General features: G+C 50.9%; 1 protein-coding gene across 1 annotated transcript in view; it reads left to right on the top strand.

The window, feature by feature from the left end:
* Positions 1-27870, top strand: part of GRIP1 (glutamate receptor interacting protein 1) — a 388420-nt gene that overhangs the window by 307294 nt on the left and 53256 nt on the right. The window contains exons 10-13 of the mRNA XM_008055267.2: positions 4946-5101; positions 11858-12044; positions 12599-12744; positions 19411-19491. Coding sequence (XP_008053458.1) covers positions 4946-5101; positions 11858-12044; positions 12599-12744; positions 19411-19491 — 570 coding nt within the window. The remainder of the gene's footprint in view (positions 1-4945; positions 5102-11857; positions 12045-12598; positions 12745-19410; positions 19492-27870) is intronic.

Here is a 27870-nt window from a genome sequence, read left to right as displayed (position 1 = left end):
GCGGGGGGGGGGGGGGGTCGGGGCGGTCCGAGGGAGGAGGGTGTATCTCTGCGTGCTTGGAAATGGGTCGTCTTCTCAGGAATGACGAGTACGCTCGTGAAGAGGTCATTTGTGTTGTGTCTGCCCCTAAAACGCACGGTGCTTATACACAGCGGTGGGGGGAGGGAGGAGAAAAGTGGGGCCAGATAACCTTGCTACCAAGTGAGCCAGCTGGAAGCAGCCTTTTTCATTAAATGGAGCTTAGGTAGCCTTGGGGCTGATGAAAACCTCCAGGACAGCGCTGCCCTGGTCAGATCTTAATTGTACCCACGAACCAGGGAGTGATGCTGTCCAGGCCAGTTATGGAAGGAAGCCACACCGGAGCGTTTGCAGAGAGCACGGAGAGCTCCTGGAAGGAGCCAGCCGGAAGGCGCCTGGGCTGTCCCCACCGGCCGTGGGATTTGCAGGGGTTGCTCAAGGGTGTCCAGATCAGCACAAGGTCATCGCGGGATCCGGAGCGCAGCAGGTCAAAGAGCGCACGCCGAACAGCGCCTGTCCAGAGGGAGATTTTGCTCCCTAAATTCTGGGGTCAGCAAATCAGAAATTTAACAACTTTTAACATGTGACCGTCTTTACCACCCTCGCTTATGTCCCTTTCATTTGCCCTGTGTATAAGTCACAGATCACTCGCATGTTTGCAACTCATGAAATATGAGGTGTTTTTGGTTTTTGGTTTTTTTCCACACACACCCGCCCCCACCGGGGTGTTTTTACCTGCAAGGTAATTTGAGAAGATTAATTTATATGCCACATGGAAGGACCAAGAACAGATTTCCTATCTCCACGGAGGAAACCCTGATGTCACATGTCCGAGGGACAGCAAGTGGACGGCTGAAGTCATCCTAGCTTCTGCCTCAGACCCTGTCGTCTGTTTGTGCTGAAAGCTCTCCCCTGCCTCCCCTACCCAGCGTATACTAGGTCTGCAAACTCATCCTAGGAGTGCTCTATACCTCATGGCTGAACAACACTGAGGTTGCCTTCAAAGTCCTCCCCTTGGGAAGTTACGCACTGACGCCAGTGCCTAGTCCGCCTGTCAAAACAATGTTGGAACTCTTTTTCTGGGATGGCCATCAGAGCCGTCGTCGTATTTCCCTGAATGTCATCAAATGTCTTCCTTTCCACATTTCCTGTACCTTTGGGTAAGGAAAAAAGTCATTGAGAGCCAGATCAGGTGAGGAGGGAGGGTGTTCCAATAGTTATTTGTATAGTGCTACCAGCGTAAGTGCACGGTGGCAAGTTCGTGAACTTAATGGTCTGACCTCAACAAACAATGACGACGGCCCTGATGGCCATTCCAGAAAGAGAGTTCCAAAATTGCTTTGATGGGCAGATGAGGCGCTGGCATCGATGTGTAGCTTCCCAAAGGGAGGACTTCGACCAGAGTGATATTCAGCAACGAGGTCAGGAGCACTTTTTCTAGGATGGTTCCCGAACCTCATGGTTGAACCTCACGTGAAAAACAGATGTGAGCCTGATTTCACCTCCAAGAAAAAGTAAATATTGACTCCTAAATATGGTCAAATCACAAGAAGGAAAAAAATGCACACAATTTTTATTGTCTTCACAATCCTGAGACTCCAACTTTCATATTGGTGGGATTTCCCATAGTTTTACCTTTTATCCACGGAAAGTTCTGGCTATTTTTCAAGCTCTCCGGCACCTGTGCAGCGTGTGTCTTGTCCCAGGGGTGAGAAACGCAGCATCTCCCAGGCTTACTAGCAGCAAGCGTCTCACCACAGGCTCATCAGGACGACGTAGGATGGATGTGTCAGCTCAGAGCAAGGGAAGAGCTGTGCCTTCTGCTGGTGAACAGTGAGTGTGTGTGTGTTGCTTTGCTTGAGTTGGGTTCTCACTCAGTCGCCCAGGCTGGCGTGCAGTGGCACGATCCTGACTCACCACAGCCTCGGCCTCCGAGACAGGAGATTCCACCTCAGTCTCTTGAGTAACTGGGACTGTAGGCGCATGCCACCACACCCAGCTAATTTTTTTTTTGTAGAGATGAGGTCTTGCCAAGTTGCCCAGCCTGATCTTGAACCCCTGGGCCCAGGCAGTCCTCCTGCTTTGGCCTCTTGATGTGCTGGGATTACAGGCATGAGCCACCGTGCCTGGACAAAAGTGTGTTTCAGTGAGGCCAGAATTGTGGCCACTCAGGGTCTTTGGGAAACATAATCATGACAGAAGAAAACAGATTTCTGGAGGGAGAATGTGACCAGAGTCACTGGTTGGATCATTCTGTACCAGAAAGCCCTTCCATTGGAGCACTGCCTCTTTCTTGAATGCCCCAGGCAGGGCAAGAGGTTGCAAGGAGACAGGGGAACAAGGAAAAGGCGCCTCCGAGCCCCGTGCCTCTGAAGACCACAGCGGTGTGGTCACCAGGAGATGCTACGACAGGTTGTCTCTTCCTCATGTGCTCTTTATGCGCCCATAACAAGAGACTCCGGAACACCCAGCAAGAGGCAGTGTTGTCCGGCAGCTGAGTGGGAACTCCAGAATCACATTCCCGGGGCTGCCGTCTGGCTCCACCGCCTGGAGCCTTCAGCAAGCTACCCAGCTTTCTACAGCTGTTACTTCATCTGTAAAATGGGATGATAACAAGACCCTACCCCAAAGGAGCGCTGTGAGCATTCTCCGAGAGAATCCATAAAAAAGCAGCCGGCACAGGTCCAGGTTTACGATCGGCACCCGGTGACAGCAGGCTGCTGTCTGGGCAGATTGAGAGGAAATCTGTCAGGGCGCTTGGCAGAATGAAAGCACACACCAGGTGTGCACCTCGTCATTAAACTCCTGAGATACCTGCCCAGCATCTGAGTGCCAGATACACTCTACAGCCGAGTAGATGTGGGTGTGCTGAGTGTCGGGTAGATGACTATACGACCCATTAGATGTGGGGCACCAAGTATCAGGGGTGGGTGCACTGTGTCCTCTGGCTCACATTATTTGTTGAACCCCTTTTCCATTCCTCATCCCAGTCATGTGGTATTGTGAGCATTTACCGTACTGCTATCAGAAAGCAATTGGCAATAGTGGGAAACTGCCAGGGAAGGGTGGGCACACTTCATCAATTAGGGTAGCTGATCTCAAATCAGGCAAAGCGGGGACCAAAGCGAGGCCCAAACTTTACCTGTACAATGACCATTTGTATCCCTAACCCTGAATTGTACCCCACGTCCTTAAAATACAAAAATAAAATGAAATAACCCTAAAATACAGAGGCTTTGTCTTCTCTTCGTGAGGCAGGATCCAGATAGGATTCTGACACCGACGGTGATTGGAGCAGTTTATTGTCGGGGACCGTCGAGTCGAGGGACGGACAGCACTGCAATTAAAATGTCAGGGCAGTAAACTGTGACATGAGCTAGTCAACCGCTCGAACCGGGGACCCGTGTGATTTATTTGTCCTGCTCTTCTTTTTCTCAAAGCAGGTGCTGCTAACTTGCAGAGATTTGCAAATCTTTAGTTACTAATTGTGTGCCATAGATCTCTGTGGGACTGACTTTTAGGTTGAAAAAAATGTTTTTCATCTCTGCTGCACCGCACAGGGGGAGATTAGAAATTGATTCACTAGTCATCTTGGGGGGAGAGGCAGCGAGCCAGGGACGGCATGCGTGATTCTGGGGAGATGCAAGTGGCCGGCCTTGATGTTAATCAATCGTCGGTTCCGCTGACACGGAGGAAAGGGCAGAGCCGCGTCAGTCTTTTTCTTTGCGAGCAGCTTTTGTTTTTGTGACACTTTTCATTTGTGCAGTTCAGTTACTTTTGCCTCTTTTTTTTCCCCTTTGGTTCCTTTTGTTTGTTTCCTTGTTTCTCATCATCACTCCATGTGGGCAGTGAAAGTCCAGAGGAGCGACAGGCAACTTCCCTGGGACTCCTGGGCCAGCCACCAGTTCAACCTCCACCCCAGCCACCAGCAAACCTGCCACCCCGACCACTGCCGCACACCGGCCCTCACGCCGTCCCCGAGAGCGCCTCCTCCCAGCAGCCCTCGTATGCCCGGCTCCCTCCTCCTGGTCTTTGTCCACTGCTCTTCTTCTCACTCTCTCCGAGTCATGACATCTTTGGCTTCATGGGTGTTGCATGCTTCATTTTTATTTTTTTATTTTTGTCATTTCTGACAACTCCTGAGTGTCTTTGTTTTCCAACAGAAAGCTTGTGTCGTTAGGAAGGGATGTCGGCCGGGCGCAGTGGCTTATGCCTGTAATCCCAGCACTTTGGGAGGCCGAGGCAGGAGGATTGCTTGAGCCCAGGAGTTCAAGACCAGCCTGGGCAATAGAGCGAGACCTCGTCTTTACAAAACAAAAAAATTAGCTGGGCACTGTGGCATGCACCTATGGTCCCAGCTACTCGGGAGGCCGAGGCGGGAGGATCGCCTGGCCCCAGGAGATCAAGGCTGCGGTGAGCCTTGATCGTGCCACTGCGCTCCAGCCTGGGCGGCAGAGGGAGACACCGACTCAAAAGTCAAAAAAAAAAAAGAAAAGGAAATGGATGCTCAGAAGGCTTCTGTGTGGCTCAGGATGTCATAGTGCAGATACGGCGTAGGGGACGGTGTCCTCGGGTCTTCTTGTGTTTGTGGAGTCACTTCTGAATTTCATGTCAGAAAGTGTCTAAGACTGTGAGACCGCATGTCTGGCGCCCTGCTTGCCGTTGGCGGAGACACTGGTCTCCATGTCTGCTCGTATCTGAGGCCACAGTCCTAGTCTCCACGCTGCTGTGTGTGCGTGTGGGCCTTGCCGACCCGGCCCTGCAGGCTCTGGCGACTCCAGGGTCCCAGGGCATGGGCACCGTCTCATGCCCGCCCTGGCTGCATCTGGGGGCACTCAGCCACACCACCGCAGCGTCTCACGCGTGTCCCCCAGCCAGTGGCGCTCCTGCCCCCTGAGTGCACGCGCTGCATCTCCGTCTCTTCCAGCCGCCGTGGTATCCTCGTCCTTCTCTCCCACCTCCATGAGCGCCTACAGCCTGAGCTCCCTGAACATGAGCACCCTGCCACGTAGCCTCTACTCCACGAGCCCACGGGGAACCATGCTTCGGAGGAGGCTGAAGAAGAAGGACTTCAAAAGCTCATGTAAGTGGAATGTCAGCAGCGGGAGAAAGGCACGGGGCCTCGGAGGCTCGGGTGGGCCCTGGGAGAGGGTTGCTCGGGGCCTGGATGACCCGGCAGGTGCCAAGGTGCCAATGGCTCTGTGCCAAAGACCACGGACGTGACACTGTTACCCAGGTGGCAATGACTGCCCGAATATAAGCTTGAACGGAAGTTGTCCGTGCTACCTTTGCAACTTTGTGTTTGAGATTTCTTTCTTATGCATTTGATGTCATAACCATCAAAGATGTGATTTCTTCCTCTAAGACTCCTTTGTTTTATCTGGTGGCTCTGGATAGGAGATCTTTATTCTGTTGACGAAAGATGACAGACTGTAAAATATTTGGGACGGTTTCTTCTGAGCCAAATGTGAGCGTCCTTAGGCCTGTGGCACCCGTTCTCAGGAAGTCCCGGGAGCAGGATATGTTGTAGCTTGGGAACTTGTAGCTTGGTTATATACATTTTAGGAGGACAGAAGTCACGAGAAACCTTAAGTCAATGTGAGATTGACTTTGGTTCCATCCTGGAAGGGATATCTTGAAGGGAGGTGGGGTGGGGCAGGCTGTGGGTGGGCTCAAAAATTTCCTGGCTGACAGTCAGCTAGAGTTATCTAAGGGATTTTGAGAGCTTCAAAGAAACGAGCAGCTTGAGGAAGGATGGGGAGGCCAAGTTTCTTGACAAAGCTTCACATAGAGGAGGGGAACTTTGGAGCGGTCGGGAGTCACGAAAGGTGCCCGGGAATCCCCAGAAGGCAGCGCTGCAGGGTCGTGAAATACTCTGATTTTGCTTCTTTCTCTGTTATGTGATGTTATGCCAGAGCCAGGCTGGAAAGTAAATCACATTAAATAGTTAATTTCAAAAAAAAAAAAGAAAAGGAAAGAAAACACACACACCTATCTCTCCAGGCCCCTTAGTTAGGAATTTGGCACCACAAAGGAAAGACGGCAGAGTTTAGTTCTCAGTTCTTCGTTTCTTTTTTTTTGAGTTGGAGTCTGACTCTGTCACCCAGACTGGAGTGCAGAGGCCGTTCCCGGCCACCGCAGCCTCGACCTGCTGGGCTCCGGCGATCCTTCCGCCTCAGCCTTCCAAGTAGCTGGAATTACAGGCATGCGCTACCATGCCCAGCTGATTTTTTTGATTTATTGTAGAAATGAGGTCTCGTTGCCCAGGTGGGTCTCGAACCCGCAGACTCAGGCAATCCACTCACCTCAGCCTCCCAAAGGCGCGGGATTATAGGCTGAGCCACCGAGCCTGGCTAGTTCTTCGTTTCTTATTCGCTCGAAAGCAGTGTTGTGAAAACGATGTCCCCCTTTTGATATATGTAAGACTCTCATGCATTCATTTAATGGGATTCTTATAAAATTTACATTAACCTGTATTTTATGGTCCCCTCCAGAAAAGCCAAGACCAATGTGAGCATTCCTTTAAACTGTCCCTCATTCCCCAAGATTCCCGTCCTTCCCCAGGGACCTGCCCATGGGCCGTCCCTGGTCTCACGGGAGCCAGCCTCAGGAAGGTGGGAAGCACGTTCCTCTGCACAGCAAGTGTCCTGAAGTCTACGCATGTCAACTGTGAGTCTCGTAACTGTGGCCTGGACTCCCAGTCCCAACACAGTCCAAGCAAGACTAGGAAGGCGTGGCTGGCTGCTTGCGTGGGGATTGCTGGTTGCAAGTGTAAAGAAAAAAGGAGCCGGGCTCGGTGGCTCAGCCTGTAATCCCGCGCCTTTGGGAGGCTGAGGTGAGTGGATTACCTGAGCCCGCGGGTTCGAGACCCGCCTGGGCAGCGAGACCTCATCTCTACAATAAATCAAAAAATCAGCCGGGCACGGTAGCGCGCACCTGTAATTCCAGCTACTCGGAAGGCTGAGGTGGAAGGATCGCCGGAGCCCAGCAGGCGAGGCTGCGGTGGCCGGGAGCGGCCACTGCACTCCAGTCTAGGTAACAGAGTGAGACTCCAACTCAAAAAAAAAGAAAAAGGAAAAAGAGAAAAGGGCGAGTGAACGCCTTAAAGAGAAGGAAATGTAAAGCACTCCTAGATTTGTCTTTTCTGTTGGGGAAGTTCATCATCTCTCATCATGAGCACATGACTTTTAGAAGAAGAGAGCACCCTACCTCTCCAAGCAGATCTGACTAATCTAGAGTGATGTGAGGAGTGTCTCATAGCCCTTTGGTGGTTGAGATTGTGATTCCTATAAAGAGACAAGAAGCTAGGATCTCCTCCTGTGCTCTCTCTGGGAATAAAGCTAAGCAATAGCCTTGAGTTACCCAAATAAAACCACACTGGGCTGCTCACGACTGGTGGGGCCTCCTGGCCCTTCAGCTTGTTTGCCAGAGATTTGCCTCCCCGGAAGCCATCTCCGCAGCCCCTGGGGTCTCCGTAAGTGCTAGAGACCAACTTTACCCTGCCCTGGGAAGTAGCTTTTGCACGTCACAGGAACATGAAATCTTCTTGCAAAGAAATCCATTGCAGAAGACGGGACCACCCCGACAGTTCCGCATGATCTGGACTTGCGTGAACCTTCAAATCCAAGGAACTCTGCCATCTGTGGGTCATGAAAATGACAGTAAATGTGAAATTAGGGAAATGGAGGGAAGATGGAGTTCAGTCAAAACGGAAACAGGAGCTCCCTGAGTCCCATGTGGCTTTCAGCGGACACAAGAGTACGTGACCTACTCTCAGAAGATGCTGCTTGAGGGCAAGCTAGTGAGCTGTCTGGGGTCTAGTCTCTAGAACTGGGCTGCCTGGCTCCGTCCCTGCCTTGTCACTGTCTAGCTGTGGGGCCTGTTTCTTAAGCTTTTCATACCTCGGCTGAAAATTGGGGAAAGCATAGGTCTCACTTCATGGGGTAATTGTGAGGCAACCACACCTGGTAAACAGTAAGCATTACTTAGTTAGCTATCTTGAGTAGTTAGTTGTTAGCTGTGGTGTTCCTGAATCTGAACTGTCACTCGTGAACATCTCGAGACATTGCCCTCAGATGGAGGCCTTTGTCACAATGGTTGTACTTGGCATCATACTTGAATCTTGCATGGAACGCCTTCAGGGTGTGCGGTGGTTGTTTGAGGATGAAATTTTTCACATCTGATGACTCTCTGTGCGGTGCTCATCACTGAGAGAAACAGGCTAACAGCCCTCAGCAGGGAAGAGCAATTAAAGTGAATTCATTAACATTTTGTCCTCTACCTCGAAGGCTCACCATTGGTTTGTGTCAGGGAAGACTCGCTGTGTAGATGAGGGCTGTGCATGAGCGTAAATGAACAGAAATGTGTTTGGCTATCTAGGGCTGATATTTACACATGGTAAATTGGGTAGCGGGGCACAAAGCAGAGGCGGCACTGTCACTAATACGTGTCACCAGCTCATGAATCCACTCTTGACTCAGCACATTATTCTCCAGCGTAGTAGAAATATACACAGAAACCCAGTTCAGAAATTTCTGGTTGCCTGTGTTTGTTGTAGACATTAGCCAGAGAGCGCCACTCACCAGGAACATGGCAGAGTGTTTACATGGGTGTCTCAGGGGATCATGCATTTTGTATGTTAATCAGACAGTAAATTCCAAAATGCTGTGAGCTGTCTTTCCCATTTCAAAAAGACCTGGAAAAAGAATGGTAGTATTCCAAATTCTAAAATAAAACTTGAGGTTCTGTTTCCATTTCCTTTTTTACTACTTAAACTTGGCCTGGTTGCATGAGATGTGAAGGTCTCCCCCAAACAACTGATAATAAAACCTCACTGCCACGCTATGATGCCCTGGTCCCTTTCCACTACGTTATTTATGTCTTTATTCTGTGCCATCACTCGCTACCCCTTCTGATGCTCTGGTTTCTATAGCAACCAGGACATTCGTATGGATGGTGAATCGTGGCAGAAGTCACACATGTAATAAAAAGTCTCTCTGCTGTACTGGTGATGAGCTGAAGCCAGGGCTTGTGAAACAGGAGGTTCTCACAGGTGCTTGCAGTGCAAAGGAAGGCCGTGCCCAGAAAGGGATGACGGCTTCTCACACGGGCGTTAGAACATTCTTTGGCGTGGACCACAGGGGATGGACAGGCGATTGGGAACAGCATGTTCCGAGGATCTGAACGGAGGGGCCATGTTTGTTTCACAGGGAGAGTGATGAGTCTACAAAGCCGGTGGCTTTGAGGCACATCACTGAGACCTGGGAGGGCAGAGGGCTGTGCCACGGAGGGAACCCTTTCACCTCCTCTTCCTGAAACTTCTGGGCCTTCTCCCTACTACCTGAGCTGGGGTGAGTGGGAACGTTTGGAAAGACAGCGAGAGAGAAGTTTTTATGGCACGGAATCACAGAGGAGGTGGAGAGGGATGGTGTCTGGATCACAGACAAGAGGAATTAGCCTTGAGCTGGAAGGAAGGGCGAGCAGAGGTGGTCCAGAGAAACCAAGGTGGTGGGGGAGTTGGTTTTGGAGCTCTTGCAGATGGCTGGTCCCTCAGTCTTGCAGGAAATAAAGAGCCGAGTCGGACCCTTATTAGGATAAAAACATCTGAGGCAGATCCTTTGCAGGATCCAATGAGGTGCCACAATATTACATGGCAAAGGATTCGGGGCCCCACAGAGAGGAATGTGGATTTCTGGTGACTTTCTCTAGCACCCTCCTGCAATTCAGTAACAGCCGGGGGAGTTGATTGGGCCTCACCAAGAAGCACAGAGCACCAGAGTACCGAGAACCTCATGAGTTTAAGAGACTACGATCCCAGCAGATGTGCCACTGAAATGTCACCCATGGCCCAAGTGGGCTGTAGAGGGAGGTGACACCAGCCAAGGCAGTGGGTTAAGACAGTGGTCTTCTATCTGCCTCCCCAGAGCCCCTCGTGAGGCCGGGGAGCCTCTGGGGTCCCCCGTTTCCCACCTCAACTGCAGAAGCTCTGTCTTTATCTGGGATACAAAGACAGCTCGTACGTGCCTTCATTTGAATGGGGGGGAAATCTGTTGCTAAAAAATATTATTTGTCTAGGAGATGAGGAAGAAGTCAACAAGAGGAGGAAGTTAGATGTGGGGGTGGGAGAGACGGCTAACGAGGGGTGTGTGGTCGGCGAGCAGGGCTCTTCTCTGCAGGTTTTAGAGCTCTGTCCTTGTTGAAGGAAGATGGGCCCCGCCTAGGGCTCTGTGGCAGACAGTGGACGTGAGGGGATCGGAGTAACTGGTGCGGAGAAGGTTCTCCCCGTGATGTCAGAGGCGGAGGGCCGGGAAGGCTCAGGTTGGAGGAGGGGCACTGAAGCTGGGTCCCGACGCCAGCCAGGAAAGGGGGCATTTGAAGGAGCAGGAGATTGAGGGTGTGAAGGTGAGCAAAGCAGAAGTGAGCCCAGAGCCCGGGGTCCAAGAAGCTGTTTGAGACACGAGCCTCATGTGGGGTGAGGAGCCAGGAGGATCGTCAGCCTCTCTTCATCTTGTAGACAAGGTGTGGGGAAAGGGCCTCTGGCAGGAGAGGACTCTGAAGCGTTTGGGGTCCTCAGGTTCAAGTGGAAGGCCGAGACCCCCTTTCTGGAGGAAGCGGCCGTCCAACCCAGGGGCCTGCAGGCAGAGAGCTGCTCAGAGAGGCGGGTGGCCTGGGTCCACGGGTGGGGTGGAGAGACTGCATCCTTCCCCTGCCTGGACTGGGAATGGAAGGACAGGGTTGTCGGCTGGAGGCGCGGGCGAGTGTCAGAAATGAACGGAACAGGAGGTGCCCAGGCACGATGGAGACCCAGTCGGAAAGAACGAGGGCTGAGGGACCCAACGTGGGGGGAGGAGGAGGACACAGAGTTGAAGTGACCCCGTCAAGTCCACCTAAGGCTAGACTAAGCCTGAAGACTGGCACCGCCTCCCACTCCAGGGGCCAGACTTAGAGTGATCATTTCTTCAAAGCCAGGCATGTTAGCTCAGTCCTGTAAACCCAGCCCTTTAGGAGTCTGGGGCGGGAGGATCGTGGGAGTCCGGGAGTTGAAGACCAGCCTGGACAGCATTGTGAGATCTCGTCTCTACAAAATAAAGATAAAAAAATTAGCCAGACATAGTGGCACATGCTTGTAGTCCCAGAACTTTGAGAGGCTGAGGTGGGAGCATCGCTTGAGCCCAGGAGTTCAAGACCAACCTGGGCAATGTAGCGAGACTTTGTCTCTACTAAATAGAGAGAGAGAGAGAGAATGGATGGATGGATGGATGGATAGATTGAAAGATAGATAGATGATAGATAGATATAATGATAGATAGATAGAAGATAGGTAATAGAGACAGATAGAGATAGTAGAAGATAGAGATAGATAGATAGATACAGATAGATGGAGGGGGGGAGATAGATATAGATATATAGATTGATTGATAGATAGAAGATAGTTTCTTCAAAGCGGAAGGTCAGATTGTTTAAGGGTCACTAACATAGGTGGTGGAAGTGGAGAGACCATTAGACCAGCGACCCCAACTCCCTTCGTCTTTCATAGGACACAGGCACACACAGAGAGGAACTGGCTTGGCCCAAGGCCCCCAACTGGCACTCAACAGAAAAGCCAGTACCAGAACCCACAGACTCTGACCCTAATGCCGTCCCCCACCACAGCCTTGATTAGAGGAGTGGGTGTGGGGAAGGGATGCCCTGCTGCTGTGATTGGAATGGGACAGATACTGGGAGAGTCATTGTCTTGGGCCGTGTCTGTCTACACTTCTTCCCAGAAGACCAGGGAGAAGAAGTTTGGGTGGCTCCAGCCCCCCCCCGCAGTCATTCTTTGTTGTGTCTGTCTCTCCAGTGTCTTTGGCCTCCAGCACCGTGGGGCTGGCTGGGCAGGTGGTCCACACAGAAACCACAGAGGTGGTGCTGACCGCCGACCCCGTCACTGGCTTCGGGATCCAGCTGCAGGGCAGTGTGTTCGCCACGGAGACCCTCTCCTCCCCACCGCTGATCTCCTACATCGAGGCCGACAGCCCGGCCGAGAGGTGAGGCCGGGCCTTGGGCGCAGGGCCGGTGGGCTTGGAACGGCTGATAGTTGCAGGGCATGGCTGATATGGGACACGCAAGACGTGATGTGCTCTCTCCTGACCGTAAATGTTCTCGAGCAGGCAGGAGAATAACGGGCATGCGTGCCTTTATCTAGCAGCTCTTGTCTGTTGGGAGACCAGAGGCCATGTTCATCATAAAGGAGAAAACCCATGAAAAACGTGTCAGACGTTCAAACTGTGATAATTTCTTTGCAGGGTGGGGGGGCACGCATTCATCATTAGTGTCCATGGGTTCAGATCCAATCCAGCCATCCCATAGTTATGAATCTCTCGTGACTTCTCTGGGACACATCAAGGTCCCTCAGGCACGATCGTAACCGCGAAATGCCACCATGTACGGCACTGAGGCTGACACATCGTGAGGCCCCAGCCCTGAATAAACAAGGCCAACTTGTTGGGCTGTTGCGTGAGGGTCCAGCCAGCAGGTGTAACCAACTCGGCTTGGTGAGCGCCCACCCGCTTCCAACCCCTGGCGTGTGGCTGTGCCCTAGGTGCGGGGTGCTACAGATTGGGGACAGAGTGATCGCCATCAACGGGATTCCGACTGAAGACAGCACCTTCGAGGAAGCCAACCAGCTGCTCCGAGACTCCTCCATCACGAGCAAGGTCACGCTGGACATCGAGTTTGACGTGGCAGGTACGCCCTTGTCCTGTGGAGTCAGTGTACAGGTCGGGGGCACCACATGCCCGTCATGTGCCTGTGAGGCAGAGGGGGCTGCTTTTTATAAACTGAATGTGTTTTTTTCTAGGAGGTTTGGGTGTTGTTTCGAATTGAGCCTTGTTTTTGTATTATTCGTTGAAATGTCGCTGCAAGAACAACTGAAAATAAATGTGACAGATTGAATAAATGATAGGTCACTGTAGAGGTGATAAAAAAAATCATGGGGCCCTTATTCTCTCTGACTCTCTTCCATAAGCTGGGGAAACCGTATTCTTCAACCACAGAGACAAGAAAAACCTCTCCTTGACCCTTCAGCACTGCAGAGAACACAAGAAAGTTCTAGAGAGCAATGAAACTTCATTAGGTGGGCCAGGCATGGTGGTTCACACCTGTAGTCCCAGTACTTTGGGAGGCTGAGGTGAGGATCACTTGAGCCCAGCAGTCAGAGACTAACCTGGGCGACATAGCAGGACCCTCATCTTTTCAAAAAAATTTTTTTTAATTAGCCAGGTGTGGTGGCATGTACCTGTAGTCCCGGCTACTCAGGAAGACTGAGGCAGGAAGACACTTTGAGCCCAGGAATTCAAGGCCGCAGTGAGCTATGATTGTGCCACTGCACTGCAGCCTGGGTGACAAAGCAAGACTAAAAGGAACCTGGGTAGTCACCAAGGATGGGGGTGGCAGGGAGAAATGTGATTAGATACCAAAGGCTGGGGGACTCATGGTGAGCCAACTCACAGAATTCTTGCTAAAACTGGGCTCCCAGGCCAGCCCAGTCCAAGGCCTCATCAGGAAGAGGCTGAGAGGAGCCACACGGAAACTTGGCCACGTGGGGCGTCCTGGTCAGGGCTCATCAGTGTGTGGACATTAGAGGTTGATGCTAGTTCCTGTTTAAGGGAGACGTTTGCAACAGCATTGGAAACCAGCCTACAGAGACACGGAGACCGCGTTACTCCAGCAGATGTTGTTGAGTGCTTACTGGGGGCTGGTTATTCCCTTCACAGTGTACAAGGTCTGGCAATTAGGTTCTCGAACCATCCTAAAAAAAAATGCTCCCTTCCTCATTGATGATATCACTGTGGTCACCTTGGAAGTCCTCCCCTTGAGAAGCTATGCACCAACGCCAGCACCCTGTCCACCCATCAAAGCAGTTTTGGAACTCTTTTTCTGGAATGGGCATCAGAGCTGTCGTCATTATTTGTGGAGGTCTGCTCATAAAGTTTACAAATTTGCCACCATGCGCTTGCGTGGGCAGCACTGTACAGAAAACTGTACTGGAACACCTTCCCTCCCTCCTCACCTGGTCTGGCCACCAGTGACCTTTTTCTTTACCCAAAAATAAAGGAAATATGGAAAGGAAGACATTTGATGACATTCAGGACATCAAGGGTAGAACGACGGCTCTGATGGCCATTCCATAAAGAGTTTCGAAATTGCTTTGACAGGTGGTCCAGACACTGGCGTCGGTCCATAGCTTCCCAAGGGGAGGACTTGGAAGGTGACCATAGTGATATTCAGCAATGAGGTATGGAGCACTTTTTCTAGGGTAGTTCGTGAACTTAATTGTCAGATCTCATAGATGTAACAGTAGGCAGAAAAGCAGCTTATGTTATTGAAAAAAAAAGTATATGTTCTAAGAACCTTATAAGCACATAGAAAGTTAATTGTAAAATTAACAAGTATGGCCTGTAATCCCAGCACTTTGGGAGGCTGAGTCAGGAGGATCACCATGAGTTTGAGACCTGCCTGGGCAACATAGCAAGACCCTGTCTCTACAAAACTTTTTTTTTTTAAGAAGAAAAAAGTGGGGGAGGCACTGAGGCTCAAGTGGGAAAACCCAAGGTCCTACAGCCAAGCGCATGGTAGACCAGGTCTGTCAGCATGGAGTCTGTCTGCTCTGTGTCCTGCTGTACGGCCTCCTTAAGGAGATGCCCTCAGCACGGGGCAGTGAGAGCAGGGGCCTCTGCCTCTGCTGCGGTGGGGAGGCGGTCTGCCGAATGCCAGAGCACGATGGGACATCCCGTGCCGCATACGGACTCCAGCAGTGGAATGACCAGCACGACTGACCCTTCTCTGTGGCAGCATCTGAGTGTCTGCTTGGGCAGGCTGATGTGCAACTTAGCACTTGTGGATCGGGCCCTTCAATATCTTAGACTTAAGCTCCTGAAAAATAGGACCTATATCCATTGACCCCACTGTGTTCAGGCCCCAGTTTACCGGACAAGGGGCAGGAAAGAGGAGCGTAATGGCAAGAAGCCACACGTCCTCGTCCTGTCCATCCTCCAAGGCCCTTCCTCGGGAATGTCTTGTACCCAGATGTCAATTCCCACAGCCTTGGGTCTCAGAGACAAATTACCTCTATTTTGTAAATATTCTAAGTGACACAGAGTGGTCAAAAAGCTTGACAATGAATCCATGAGTCCATTTTTGCCTAAATCTATTTCTTTAAAGAGGTAATATTTAATTCCCTATTTATAAACAACATCGTGGTAACTTTCTTTTTTTTTTAGTTTCTTACAAAATAAATGTTTATTTCAAGTACGAAAAGTAACATCAAAAATTGTGTTCAGTTTAACAAGTATAAAACAAGACTTCTCAAAAAAAGCTTACAATTAGGTAAAAAATACTTTAAGAATATACTTTGACATTCACAGCGGACATTTTTGAAAAATAAGTTTTGCTAATGTAGCTTAGAAACAAAAAAATACTTACAGTCCCGGTTAAATAAACAAGTCCTTAACTGGGTATAGTCCTCCCGCAGGATGGATAGGTAACATTGCAAAACTAGATTTGTACAAGCATTCCTTTTCAAATAATGGTAAACTCGGTACAATAATGTAGATATTCAAATACCCTGGTTTCCCTGACAAATACCATCTAGTTCTTCCACATACCCACAAAGGTCTCGAGCCATTTTAGTTAAGCAATTTAAACCAAATACATACGCAAATTCATGGTAACTTTCATGGAAACTTTACATTGAGCATATCCATAGCCCTTTTGTGTTAATACATGTAAGTTTAAGTTTTTTATATTACTTAACCAAAAATCCCATCGCATGCATATAATTTTCTAAAGCTGTAATCATAGCAGTCGCACAATTTACATTTTGCCTTGTTCGAAACAGTCTTGCACATACCAATCCACCACTTGTGTCATGAATACCTGACGTGTCTACTTTAACTCTGTTGGAAATAATACGGTTTTGTTGTGGAAAGAAGTCTCACTGGAAATCTGCTCCCTGGGGTCAGCCATTATCACAGAGCCCGGCGCCTTCTCTGGGGGTGGGAGGGAGTTAGATACTCCCGTTCCCACAGGGTGCCCGCGTTGACGGAGTGGAACGCGGTGGCGAGCTTACCGTGCCAGCAACGAGCGCTTTGGGCAGAAAAGCCGGCCCTTGTTTGCCCAAATAAGTTTTTAATTATAGTATTAACAAAGATAAAACAAAATCAGGGAAGTGCAAAATAACCGCATGGGAGTCTAACAAAATAAACATCATTTGTTCTCGGATTCCATTCGCTTCCTCTAAACCTGTTGTTTTTCCAAATATTGGATCTTTTTCCTCTTTCCTAGTGTTTCTTTACAAAGACCCAAATTAAATGTGCCTTTGCTCTCCTGGTCAAATAATTAGAGGGGGGGGAAATAACAAATATAAAATAAATCATGTTGGCACTTAAAGATTAAAATGAAGCCATAGCTGGATCAAGATGTGTGAGTTGGTGTTTGCTTATCATTAGGGATGCTTCACGTCTTTGGTGGTCGAAGCGATCCCTTCCTGGCTTCCAGGCGGAGATCATATCTCCTTAGTGTCATTAACTATGTTCCTCTGGGTCAAAGTTCCCTGCATTAAACAGGCATAAAAGTAAGACGTTGCTATAGTAACTGCTCCAGATCATCATGATTCAAAGACCTCCCTTGTGTGCGCATGGAAGCTCAGGCAAGAAGTTATACACACAGATGGATGCATAATCTATACAAGCGCACACCACATGCTTCCTCCCCTTGCATGGAGAACCTTTCTTTTTTAAAAAAAAATTTTTTTTGAGTTGAGGTCTCACTCTGACACCCAGGCTGGAACACAGACAGTCACGGCCACCACAGCCTCGACCTCCTGGGCTCAGGGGATCCTTCTGCCTCAGCCTCCCAAGTAGCTGGGACTACAGTCTCATGCCACCACACCTGGCTAATTTTTTTATTTATTATAGAACGAGATCCCATCACATTGCCCAGGCTGGTCTCCAGCTCCTGGGCTCAGGCAATCCTCTCACCTGGGCCCCGCAAAGCGCTGGGATGATAGGCATGGTCCACCGTGCCCAGCGATGAGTGCTGCAGGGAGTGGAGCTTTGTGTGTATGGACTTACTCAGGGACCCTGGGGTGCTTCATCTGAGTCCCTGTCAATCCCTGCATGGAGTGCACTCGATCCAGGCCACCTCTTCACTGTCCGTGAGCCAGCAGCAGAGATGCACCCAGCTGGCTTAGACAGAGGAGGGGCACTTGGGGGCCGCACGGCCTGGCTTTCACAGCCAGGAGGGACCGGAGCCAACGTCCAGGCGCCCAGGGCCACGCCAGGCTCCCTCTAGCCCTTGAGCTTGCTCTCAGCTCACTCGCTTCTTTCTTCTCTCTCGGGTAAACCCCAGCCACTGCCAGAGGCCTGAGCTGCCCAGGCTGCATGCAAATTCCAGATTCTCAAACAGTCACTTTGGGGTGAAAAGATGGTGGCAGCTAGCCCTCTGTTGTTGGGAGAGCAAGGATGAGGAGGATTGGGAACTGGAGACGTCAGGAGGAAGGGCGCGGATTGGAGAAGGATTTGGGAGGTAGATGCCTGAACGCGAGCGGCCCCAGAGGCCGGAAGTAAAGCTGGCCCCAGTGTCAAGTGCCTGCAGGGTTTCTCTCTCCCTGCCCAGGTCTGTCTTGAAATGTACTCAAGGAAATAATTTTCCCTGCCTCGAGTCCTGCCGGGAAAGGGGAAGAAGGGTCCAGACTCTTAGTAAATAAGTAAACAAATACGCATGCAAGTGTTTCCTTCCTGGCATGTCATAGTGTTCGCTGAGACCACAGCAGAGCCAAAGTCTGAGTCCAGCCGGAGACACTCACCAGGTCACGGGAGCATTCAGAAGAGTGCGGTGGACGATGGCGCCCTCACTCTCTGCAAGAGTTCGCTAAAGGCAGGGGCAGAGAGGGGAGAGCCTCAACACAGCGGAGGCGGGAGGGCCTGTCGGGGGCCGTTCCCAGGTGGCCTTCCAGACTGCCGGCCCAGGGAAATCCATTTTCATTGTGTTTTCCAGTTTCACACTCCGTGGAAACCTTCTGAGTTGGAAGATCAGATTCCTGCCTTGTAAAGTGTTTACTACCTGCGTCTCCCATGAAAAGGGACAGAATGAGGGAGAGAGTGCTCTCTCTCCCTCTCTCTCTCTCTCTCTCTCTCTCTCTCTCTTTACGGGTCCAAGCCTCTCTCCTCCACTGTGCAGAGGCTCACAATGTGCTGAATGAGTGATGAGCAGATGGGACTGGGCCCTCAGTGGTTCTGCCCTCGTCATGGCCGCCATGAGTCCTCTGTGTGCTGGGGGTCCCGCCTTGAGTCAAACCCGGACGTGACTCAGCACCCTCACCCAGGGCCCCCCTTCTGCCGATGTCTCCTTCGCTCCTGGAGCCTATTTTCCTTCTTGCCAAAGTCTTCAGGACAGGGTCACAATCATTAGCAATACAGGATGAGCAGACGTTATGGCTCTGGTGGGCATTTCCACTTTAACCTTAGCGCTCGTTGGAGGGCTTCCAGACTGCTCAGGGAATTTTAAGAAGCGTGTAGTTCAGAGTGGGCAGCAGTCCCTTCCTTTCTCAAATGTTAGCCGGTCCCAGTGATATCAGCTCAACTCTCCCCTGTCTCTCTCTCCCCCGGGTGGCCCAGAGCTCGCTCTCTCTGGCCGCCTCAGCTCACCTCCATGCTGGCTGATGCCGCCAATGTCTGAGCCCACCTTCCCCTGTTCCTGGGCCCCCTGCTCCTGTCTGGGACCTGCGGGAGCTCCCCATGACCCAGAAACTCAAGCGTCATTCCTGGTACCACCAGGGCCTCCCGGGCCCCTGGGCCCTGACCCTGCCAGCATCCAGGCTGGTAGGTTGTGGCCAATCCCGTGCTGGCTGTGAAACATTTTGAACGTCACCCCTGGTTCTGCCCCTTTAGTGTGTTTCTCCCTGTCTACACGACACATCCAGGCACCTCTCCACCCACACCCACCCCCAGTCAACGACCGTCACACCAAGCTGGCGTTTCCTGAAATCTGTTTTCCTAGCTACCTTCCAATAACAAATGAGAAAAAATAAACGGCACAGTCTGGGAAAATGAGATTGAGAGGGGGGAGTAGCCAGACCTGGGTTCTTAAGTCCACAAGTAACACACGGACTTCTGGCCCATCCTTAGAGGCTGACGCCCTAGTTCTGGAGTGACTCGGGGATCTGTCATTCCAACTTGCACCCCAGGTAAATTGGGGCGCAGGACTCATGGCGGGTTGTGTGTCCTCCCAGGAGCTCAGTGAACGAGACCACAGGCAGCTGTCACCGCAGCTTCCGGATACCCAGAAGCCTCTTCACGGCGGCACGCCACCCCCCCAGGGTCCTGCTGACACCCTTCTCTTTTGACATTGCAGAGTCCGTCATCCCGAGCAGCGGGACATTTCATGTGAAGCTTCCCAAGAGGCACAACGTGGAGCTCGGAATAACCATAAGCTGTGAGTGCTCGCGACGGCTCTTAGACCACAGAGTTCCAGGACCACATCAGAAACGGTGTGGGCCGATGGCTGCAGGGGGTGACCAGTGTTCTGAGAGTCTTTGCCAAGTTTCATGTCATGATACCAAAGTGGGTATCGACCCACAGGAACATGAATTGTCCTCCCAAAACGATCCCCGCACACGCATGGTCCTCACAGTGCTGCCACAATAGCAAGGACCTAGTGTCAACCCAGGTGCCCATCAGCGGTGGACTCGGTAAAGAAAATGTGTTCTGTGTACAGCATGGAATATGACACAGTCATAAAAAAGAACAAAAACATGCCCTTTGCAGCCACATGGATGGTGCTGGAGGCCATGACTCTAAGTGAATCAATACAGAAACAAAAACACTGTACACCATTCATTCTCACTTATAAGTGGAAGTTAAACACTGGGCACACATGGACAGCTGAAGACAGACATGGGGACCCCTTAAGGGGGGAGGAAGGGAGGGCAAGGGGGAGAAATGGCCTATTGGGTGCCACGCTCACTATGGGGTGGTGGGTTCAGTGGAAGCCCAAGCCTCACCGTCACGCAATGCACCCATGCCACAAACCTGCACCCCGACCCCCAAATCTAAAGCAAAAAAAGTGTAAAGCCAGATACACCTCTGGCACCTGCTGGCTGTGTGGACCAGGCAAGTTCTTCAAACTCTCGCTGCTCTTATATTTCTTTATCTGTTTTGCTTTGGTGTTTTTGTTTTGTTTTAAGTTGGAGTCTCACACTGTCGCTCAGGCTGGAGTGCAGTGGCACATTCGCGACCACCACAACCTCAACCTGCTGGTCTCAGGCGATCCTTCCGCCTCAGCCTTCCAAATAGCTGGAACTATAGCACGCACTACCACACCTGGCTAATTTTTGATTTATTGTAGAGACGAGGTCTCGCCAAGTTGCCCAGGCGGGTCTCAAACCCGTGGGGTCAGGCAGTCCTCCCACCTCGGCCTCCCAAAGTGCTGGGATTATAGGCATGAGTGTTTCTTTATCTGTAAAATGAAAATAAGGATAGCTACAGGACATAGGACTGTTTCAAGTATCACATAAGATCATGTATTTCTGTGCCTCGTATGTACCTGGCAAGCAGCAGGTAAGCACTCGATGTACATGTCTCCCATGCCCCCATGAATGACTCGTGAGCAGACACGTGTGTCTAGGCTCTCTACATTTTAGAGAACTGTGGACCAAGTTTTCACAACACTCTACGTAGCTAACAAAAGCAACGTGTGTTTGCTTTTAAGACGCTCCTCCCATCAGTCTACTCTACTCCCATGATCCTTTTCACAAGACTAAAACCATGTCCCTTCCTTGAATCAATTCCTGAATCCCAGCACAGTGTGGGTGTCTGGGTGACCGCACGGCAGGGAACAGCATAGCATAGAAATGTGCTGAATTCCCTCTTTCCTCAGGCTCTCGTTTTGTAACTGCTCTAGAGAAACAATTTGAGAATTGCAGCCCCAGCGGACTTTTACAGAGTGGAAATGGAGGGAGTTTTATGCTTTTAATATCCACAGACTAAGGAATTCCACAAATGCCCCCAGAAAATGAAGCAAATGATAAATGTTTAGAAAGGAGACAGGGAGGTGGTGACTGTGACCAGGAGGTGGTGTCTTCCAGAAAGAGTAATGAGGTGACATCAAGGTGCGTCACCACACTCTGTCAGGTGGCGTTCCTGTGCATGGTTAAGGCAAGAATAAATAAAAAGCATTTTCAACTGGGTAGTGTGAATGGGGCTGTCCAGCTCAACTTGGACGATATAAATTTCGTACTGAAAAATGAAATGTTATTAATAACTAACGAACCACACCTGTCTACGGCAACGCTAAGAAGTGCAGTTCTATCATTCAGAGTCCATGTTGAATCCAAGAAGCCCTGTGTGTGGGAGAACGCCTGTGTGCCCCACGCCCAGCGTGTCCTACGGGGCGAACAACGGAGACAGAACAGGATTGTGGAGACACCAGCCTGTGCTAGGTGCTCCCAAGTCGCTTGTGCCTTTTTGTTTTGTTTTATGAGTTGAAGTTTATTTTGTAGAGACAGGGTCTCACTATGTTGTCCAGGCTGGTCTTGAACTCCTGGGCTCTAGCCATCCTTCCGCCTCAAGTAACTGGGACTATAGGCCCGTGCCATCACGCTTGGCTGATTTTTTGATTCTTTGTAGAGAAGAGGTCTTACTGTGTTGCCCAGGCTGGTCTCGACTTCCTGGGCTCAAGTGATCCTCCTGCCTTGACCTCCCATTGTGCTGGGATTACAGACGTGAGCCGCTGCCCCAGCCTTAAACTGATTCTATTTAGTGATAATGGCAACAACTTGAAACCCCACAACGAGGACTTGCCTCTTAGTTTGCTGTGAGCAAGAGTGCTCCTGGAAGCTGGAAGAGTGTGCTGGTCCTGAGTAAAGAAACGACATGTGACCCTGCCACACACGCTTGTCGCTTCCTGAGGCCACAGCTCCCTGGCACCACCTATCATCGCCAAGGTGAGCTGTGTCTCCTTGTGGAACATGCTTGCATTTTGTCAGTGGAGAACGCAGAACGTACTTGAGAAGAAAGAAAGGCCAGAGTCCATTTTCGTTGTTATGAGATGGTAAACCCCCAGGCTGGGCGTGGTTCAGGCATGTGCAGCTTGTTTAACTCCTGGGCCTGCCGAGGGCGGGAGTGAGAGCCTTCCTCTGCAAACAGAGTTCTGTTCTGCCGAGCACTGTGCCTTCCACGACCAGGCTTGCAAGCTGGGCGGTGACTGTCAAAGCAATATCTGGGTAAAGGCTGATGCACGGACTGGGAAAGCAAGCGGGGCGAGACCTCACGGCAGCTCAACCCTCATCCCTCCTGGGAGCACCCCGTGGCCCCTCATAGCTCCTCATCCCTCGTCCCTTACCCCTCCTCCCTCCCAGGAGCACCTGCAGGACCTCACGGCTGCTCCTTCTGCCTCATTGACTGAGAAACGAGTCCCTCTGATGTGGGATGTCTGAACGATTTCAGAATAATTGTCTTCAGTTCCGGATGAAACCTTCACAGCACATGAGCACCAGGCCTCGCTTTATTGATGCCACAATATAGAGGGATGCCTCACAGCAAATAGGCTGGACTGCCCGGCAGCAGGTGCAGTTTGGGCCTGGACGCCCGTCCTGGGCCTCCCCACCTCGGCCGGCCAGAAGTCAGGGCTCGCCCCGCCTGCCAGCCCACCCATGACGGCAGAGGACGCTGTTGTCTGTGTCGCATGCAGTGGTGGAGTCCTTGGGACGGTGTTTCCTCCGGGGGTTTTATTACGGGGGTGTGCCTGCTCCGTGCCAGGCGAGGCACTGTGCAAGTGTGCGTGTTTTCTTCCTGAATCCTCCAAGTGCCCCGTGACGTCTCGCCCCAATCCACAGAGGGGAAGGAGCCGTGGGTGGCCAGCCCCGGGCCCCGCTAATCAGGGTCCATCTGAGATCCAAGCTCATTTGCTGTGGCTAGTGCCGTCCTCTCCATCCCCCACTGCGTGACCCTCTCTCCATCTGATCAATGGACCACCCCAGCCACTACCTCTGAAAAGCAGAAGGCAGCATTTTGTGCGCCCAGCCGGCTGGCGGCTTTCCTTTTGAGTTGTGATCGAGTTGTTTGCAGGAAGACAGGAACAGAGGCTTGCTTTTTTTTTTTTTTTTTTTGAGTTGGAGTCTCACTCAGTCACCCAGACTGGAGTGCAGTGATTGCTCCCGGCCACCGCAGCCTCAACCTGCTGGGCTCCGGCGATCCTTCCGCCTCAGCCTTCTGAGTAGCTGGAACTACAGGCGTGTGCCCCATGCCCGGCTTGCTTTTTTATGTAAAATCATAAAGCAGCCTTTATGACAAGCACAACCAATCTGTCGCTGTCCCTGAGATTGGAGCATATTTAGGAGAGAATGGTTCTCTGTTTTCCGGGGGTTTTTGGTGCCAACTTTGCAGTAAAAACTCACTGCTCTATTTCAAATCAAATCGTTTGTTTTACTCACAATGTATTCTGTACACGGTGGCAATTAGAGTAATGCCAGTTGTGTGTGTGTGCGCGTGCGTGTGTGTGAGCAGGTGTGTGTGTTTTTCTGACGTGGTTTGGACACCGTCTGACACTTTTTGAGCAAAGTACTTTGGCTAGCAGAGTGAGTCCCACGGATGGCTGAATATAGAATGTTCTTGGAATACTTTGTTGATTTCTGTTTAATTAGCTTCAGCATTCAGAAGAGCTCCTTTGCCTTCAAATACAGAAAAGACTATTTAAACAAGGGATAGAGGGTCAGAGGCTATCATTTTCTACCTCCCCTGACAACTGTTTGAGAGGAAGAGAATCTGTGTTCTCTACAAGAACCAGTTTCTGTTGGTGACGATGACCCGTGGTCTTCAAACGTTTCAGGTCAAATGTGATAGCTTAAACACATGCTTTTGCTTTCCCTCCCCACCCCACCCTCTCCCCCCAGCATGCCCACTTTAAATGTTCAAAAGGAAAAACCCATAAGAAGAAAAAAGGAAAACAGACTACAGCAACCAAATTGGGCAACGAAGAGGAAGAAAGGTGAATTTAACGAAAGCAGCAGACGAAAAGCCAACAACGGTTTGCATCCTGTCCTCCCAAGAGGCTTAGGGCTGAGTGAACCGGGGGCTCGCTGAAGTCAGAGGGGTGGGAAAGCCAAGGGAGTAGGAGTGGGTGAAAGTCTGCCGAAGATGAATTTTAGACCGGCGTGACACAGAGTAGAAAAACGGGAATCAGTCCTTAGATGTCTTCCCCAGCTCAGGACGGTCAAATCCCCCCCACCTGGGAGAAGCCTGGAGTTTTATTCTCTGAAAGCTGCGCTCGGGAGTTCTCTGGATGGGAGACCACAGCTGAACAGCAGCTCTCGAAACAGACCAGATGAACGTTTGCCCACTAAGTAGGAGACTGTCACCTTCATCCTCTGGTAAGCCCAAAGAAGCTGTGTCACCAGGTTCGATGACCCCCAAGTGGGAGGAAGAATCAGGGGCTTGTGACCCCCAAGAAGCAACCTGACATGAACCACACAGTGAAGACTGTAATCCACAAGCCCTCCCGGGGAGCTTTAGGCCCACACTTTAATAGAAAAAACAGTCACTTGAGGAAGAATCGGATATGCAAGTCCTTGCCCAAAAGCCAAGAGGGAAAACAGACAAATAACACCTGCAGGAAGATGAACACACAAACAAAAAACTGTCATTATATCATTAACTACAATGATACTGCATTCATGGGGTGGGCAGAAATGACCTGCCAGTCCAGGCAGGACAGAAAATGCTGATGGAATTGCTGATCAGATTCAGCGTATTCCCTAGGCACGGTGACTCACACCTGTACTGCCAGTACTTTGGGAGGCCAAGCTGGGAGGACTGCTTGAGCCCAGGAGTTCAAGACCAGCCTGGACAACATAGCGAGACCTCATCTCTACAAAATTTTTTTGAATGAGCTGGATTTCATGGTAGGTGCCTGCAGTCCCAGCTATTCAGGAGGCTGATGCAGGAGAACTGCTTGAGCCTGGGAGGTCAAGGCTGTGGTGATGAGTGTCGTAGTGATTGTGCCCTGGAATTCCAGCCCGGACAACAGAGTGAGACCCAGAATTTAAAAAAAAAAAGATTCAACAGACTGAAAGAAGGCTTACCTAACCTGGTGAACGTGAGACATTGAATTAATTGTGAACACAAGCAAACTAAGCCAACAAAAACACCAAGACATCAAGTAGCTAAAGGAAAAATCATAATCTTTAGAAAAGGAAAGAAATCATGGGATGCCCCATGACTTGGCTCCGGATACAGTTGACATGGTTGTGCTAAAGTAGATAATAACCGGTCTTACAAAAGTCATCACAGACCGGGCTCGGTGGCTCAGCCTGCCATCCCAGCACTTTGGAAGGCCAAGGCAAGTGGATTGCCCGAGCCCACGGGTTCGAGACTAGCCTGGGCAACTTGGCGAGACCTCATCTCTACAATAAATCAAAAACTAACCGGGCGTGGTAGCGTGTACCTGTCGTTTCAGCTACTTGGAAGGCTGAGGCGAAAGGATCGCTGGAGCCCAGCAGGTCAAGGCTGCGGTGTCTGGGAGCATGCCACGGCACTCCAGTCTGGGTGACAGAGTGAGACTCCAACTCAAAAAAAAAAAAAAAAAAAATCACAAAACTGTACTGGGAAAATGGAGAGACCGGAAGGGTACATCAGTGTGGTGATCCAGAAGCCAGCAAGAATGAGTGCTTCAACCCTCGCGTAGTAGGAAGGAAACAGAGTGAGGAGCATAGAAAAACGACTTGAAAGTACAGTTGTGTGTTAGTTAGTTAGTTAGTTAGCAGCGTGGAAACAGTCAGAAGCGATGAAAGTAGCCGCCTGTAGGGAAGCAGGACACCGAGGGCTGCTCCTGCCGAACTCTCAGCTCTTTGAATTGTGCTTCTCTATCTTTGATACAAATAAGAAATAACGTTTTTTTTTTTTAGCCGTAGTCTCACTCTGTCTCCCAGGCTGGAGTGCAGTGGCACATTCACAGACACCACAGCTGGCTTCAAGTGATCCTTCTGCCCCAGCCTTCCACGTAGCTGGGACTACAGGCATGTGGCACCACGCCCAGTTAATTTTTTGATTTATTGTAAAGACGAGGTTTCACTAAGTTGTCCAGCCTGGTCTTAAGCCCCTGGGCTCAGGCAATCCTCTCGCCTCTGCCTCCCAAATTGCTGGGATGATGGGTGTGAGCCACTGCACCCAACTTAAATAACTTTTTTAATGTAGTAAGTGACGTCCTCGTGAGGATCAGGACTCCATGTCTGCGAGCAGTATGAAAATGTCAACAATTGTCATGTTGTACAAACAGATTCTTGTGACCTGGGGTGCCGTCTCCAGGAACATCACTTTGCTGAAGTGTGAACACGCTGTAGACAGATGCGATGATGGTGAGTTCCTTGCAAGCTCGTAGAGGCCTCAAGCAGCACATCTGGAAGCAACAAACACACTGGCATTGAGAATGGGGACAAGTTTGAATTAAAATTGCTTCATGAAATAGGAGCAGGGGAAGGCAGTGCTATACTTGTCACATGACGCAGGCTTCGGCCTCATGTTCCCTTCCATCAGGGCTTCCGTCCCGCGTTGGTCAGGCGGGCTGAGAGTTCAAGGAGCTGTGCATGTCTCTTCTTTCTTTTTCAGAAGTCAGTGACCTTTTGTTCTAAGCCACCCCATGCAGTCTGGAGGTCTGTCCCGTGTAGCCGCGTGGTCCCAGCGCAGCAGGTGGGGCCTGGCGCAAGGGGACTGGATCACCGGGCCGGATCCCCCAGGAACGTCTCGGCGCCATCCTCGCAGTAATGAGTGATTCTTGCTCTGTTCGTTCTCGCAAGAGCTGGTGTCTGAAAGAGCCTGGCTCCCACCCCCCTTGCTCCCTCTCCACCTTCCACCATGATCGGAGCTTCCTGAGGCCTCGCTAGAGGCAGATGCTGGCACCATGCAGGGCCATGAGCCAAATAACCCTTTTTCTTGGGTATTCCATTACAGCCACACAATGTGGACTAATAATACCCTGTGGACCTGTTCAGCATCCCTCTCACCCCCATGTGGCGTGTTTGTGTGGACTTCCCAGTTGGGGAAAAGAACTGGGAAGAAAAAAGCGAGAAAACTGTCTCATGCCTGCTGACCATGAGACGTGGCCAGCCCTGCCTCTCCTCTGTATCTGACTTCTCTGGGGTTTGGTAGCCCGTGCCCAGAGCAGAGGTGCCTGGCTCATAGCTGGAGTTCAGCAAACATGTGCTAAATGAACAAATGCTTCTGTGACAACTCCAGCCACCTTGCAGGCACCAGGAGCATACCAGTGTCTTCCAAAGGGTCACAAACTCAGAAGCCCTCGGGGGCGAGGCAAGACGAGTCGGTGGGTGAGGTCAGCCCGGTGAGGACATCGGCAAACGGGACACCAAAGGCTGCATCTAAAGGGGCAGTGGGAAGGGTCCAGTGTTGCTGGATCATGATGGTGACAATAAACATTGACATAATGCATTTGGCAGGCATGGTCTGGCCACTTTGCACGTCATAACTCACACAGTCCTCCCAACACAGACTCTGAGAGGTCTGTGCTGTCACTATTCATCATCACCATTGCGCAGAGGAGGAAACTGAGGCACCCCAGGGCGAGGTGCTCAAGTCCACATGGCTCATACATGGGGGAGCCGAGGGAACCCAACCATCCTGGCTGCCGAGTCCCGTCTATTTTCTTAAAAGAAGCCACTCCTCTCTGTGAAATCTACCAACTTTTAAATGTTGGCAACTAACCGAATTTTTTTAAAGCCCTACAAGCCAAGCCAAGCATGGGTGGTCTGAGCCTTCCTCTCAGGTCGTGGAGAATTAAAACATGGTGGTGGGGTGTGCCGCCGTG

The sequence above is a fragment of the Carlito syrichta genome, unplaced genomic scaffold, assembly GCF_000164805.1.
Source record: "Carlito syrichta isolate Samal-C Ts95f unplaced genomic scaffold, Tarsius_syrichta-2.0.1 Scaffold301804, whole genome shotgun sequence".
Classification (NCBI taxonomy): domain Eukaryota; kingdom Metazoa; phylum Chordata; class Mammalia; order Primates; family Tarsiidae; genus Carlito; species Carlito syrichta.
The sequence above is the reverse complement of the archived record's forward strand: the minus strand, read 5'-3'. Positions and strand labels throughout refer to the sequence as shown.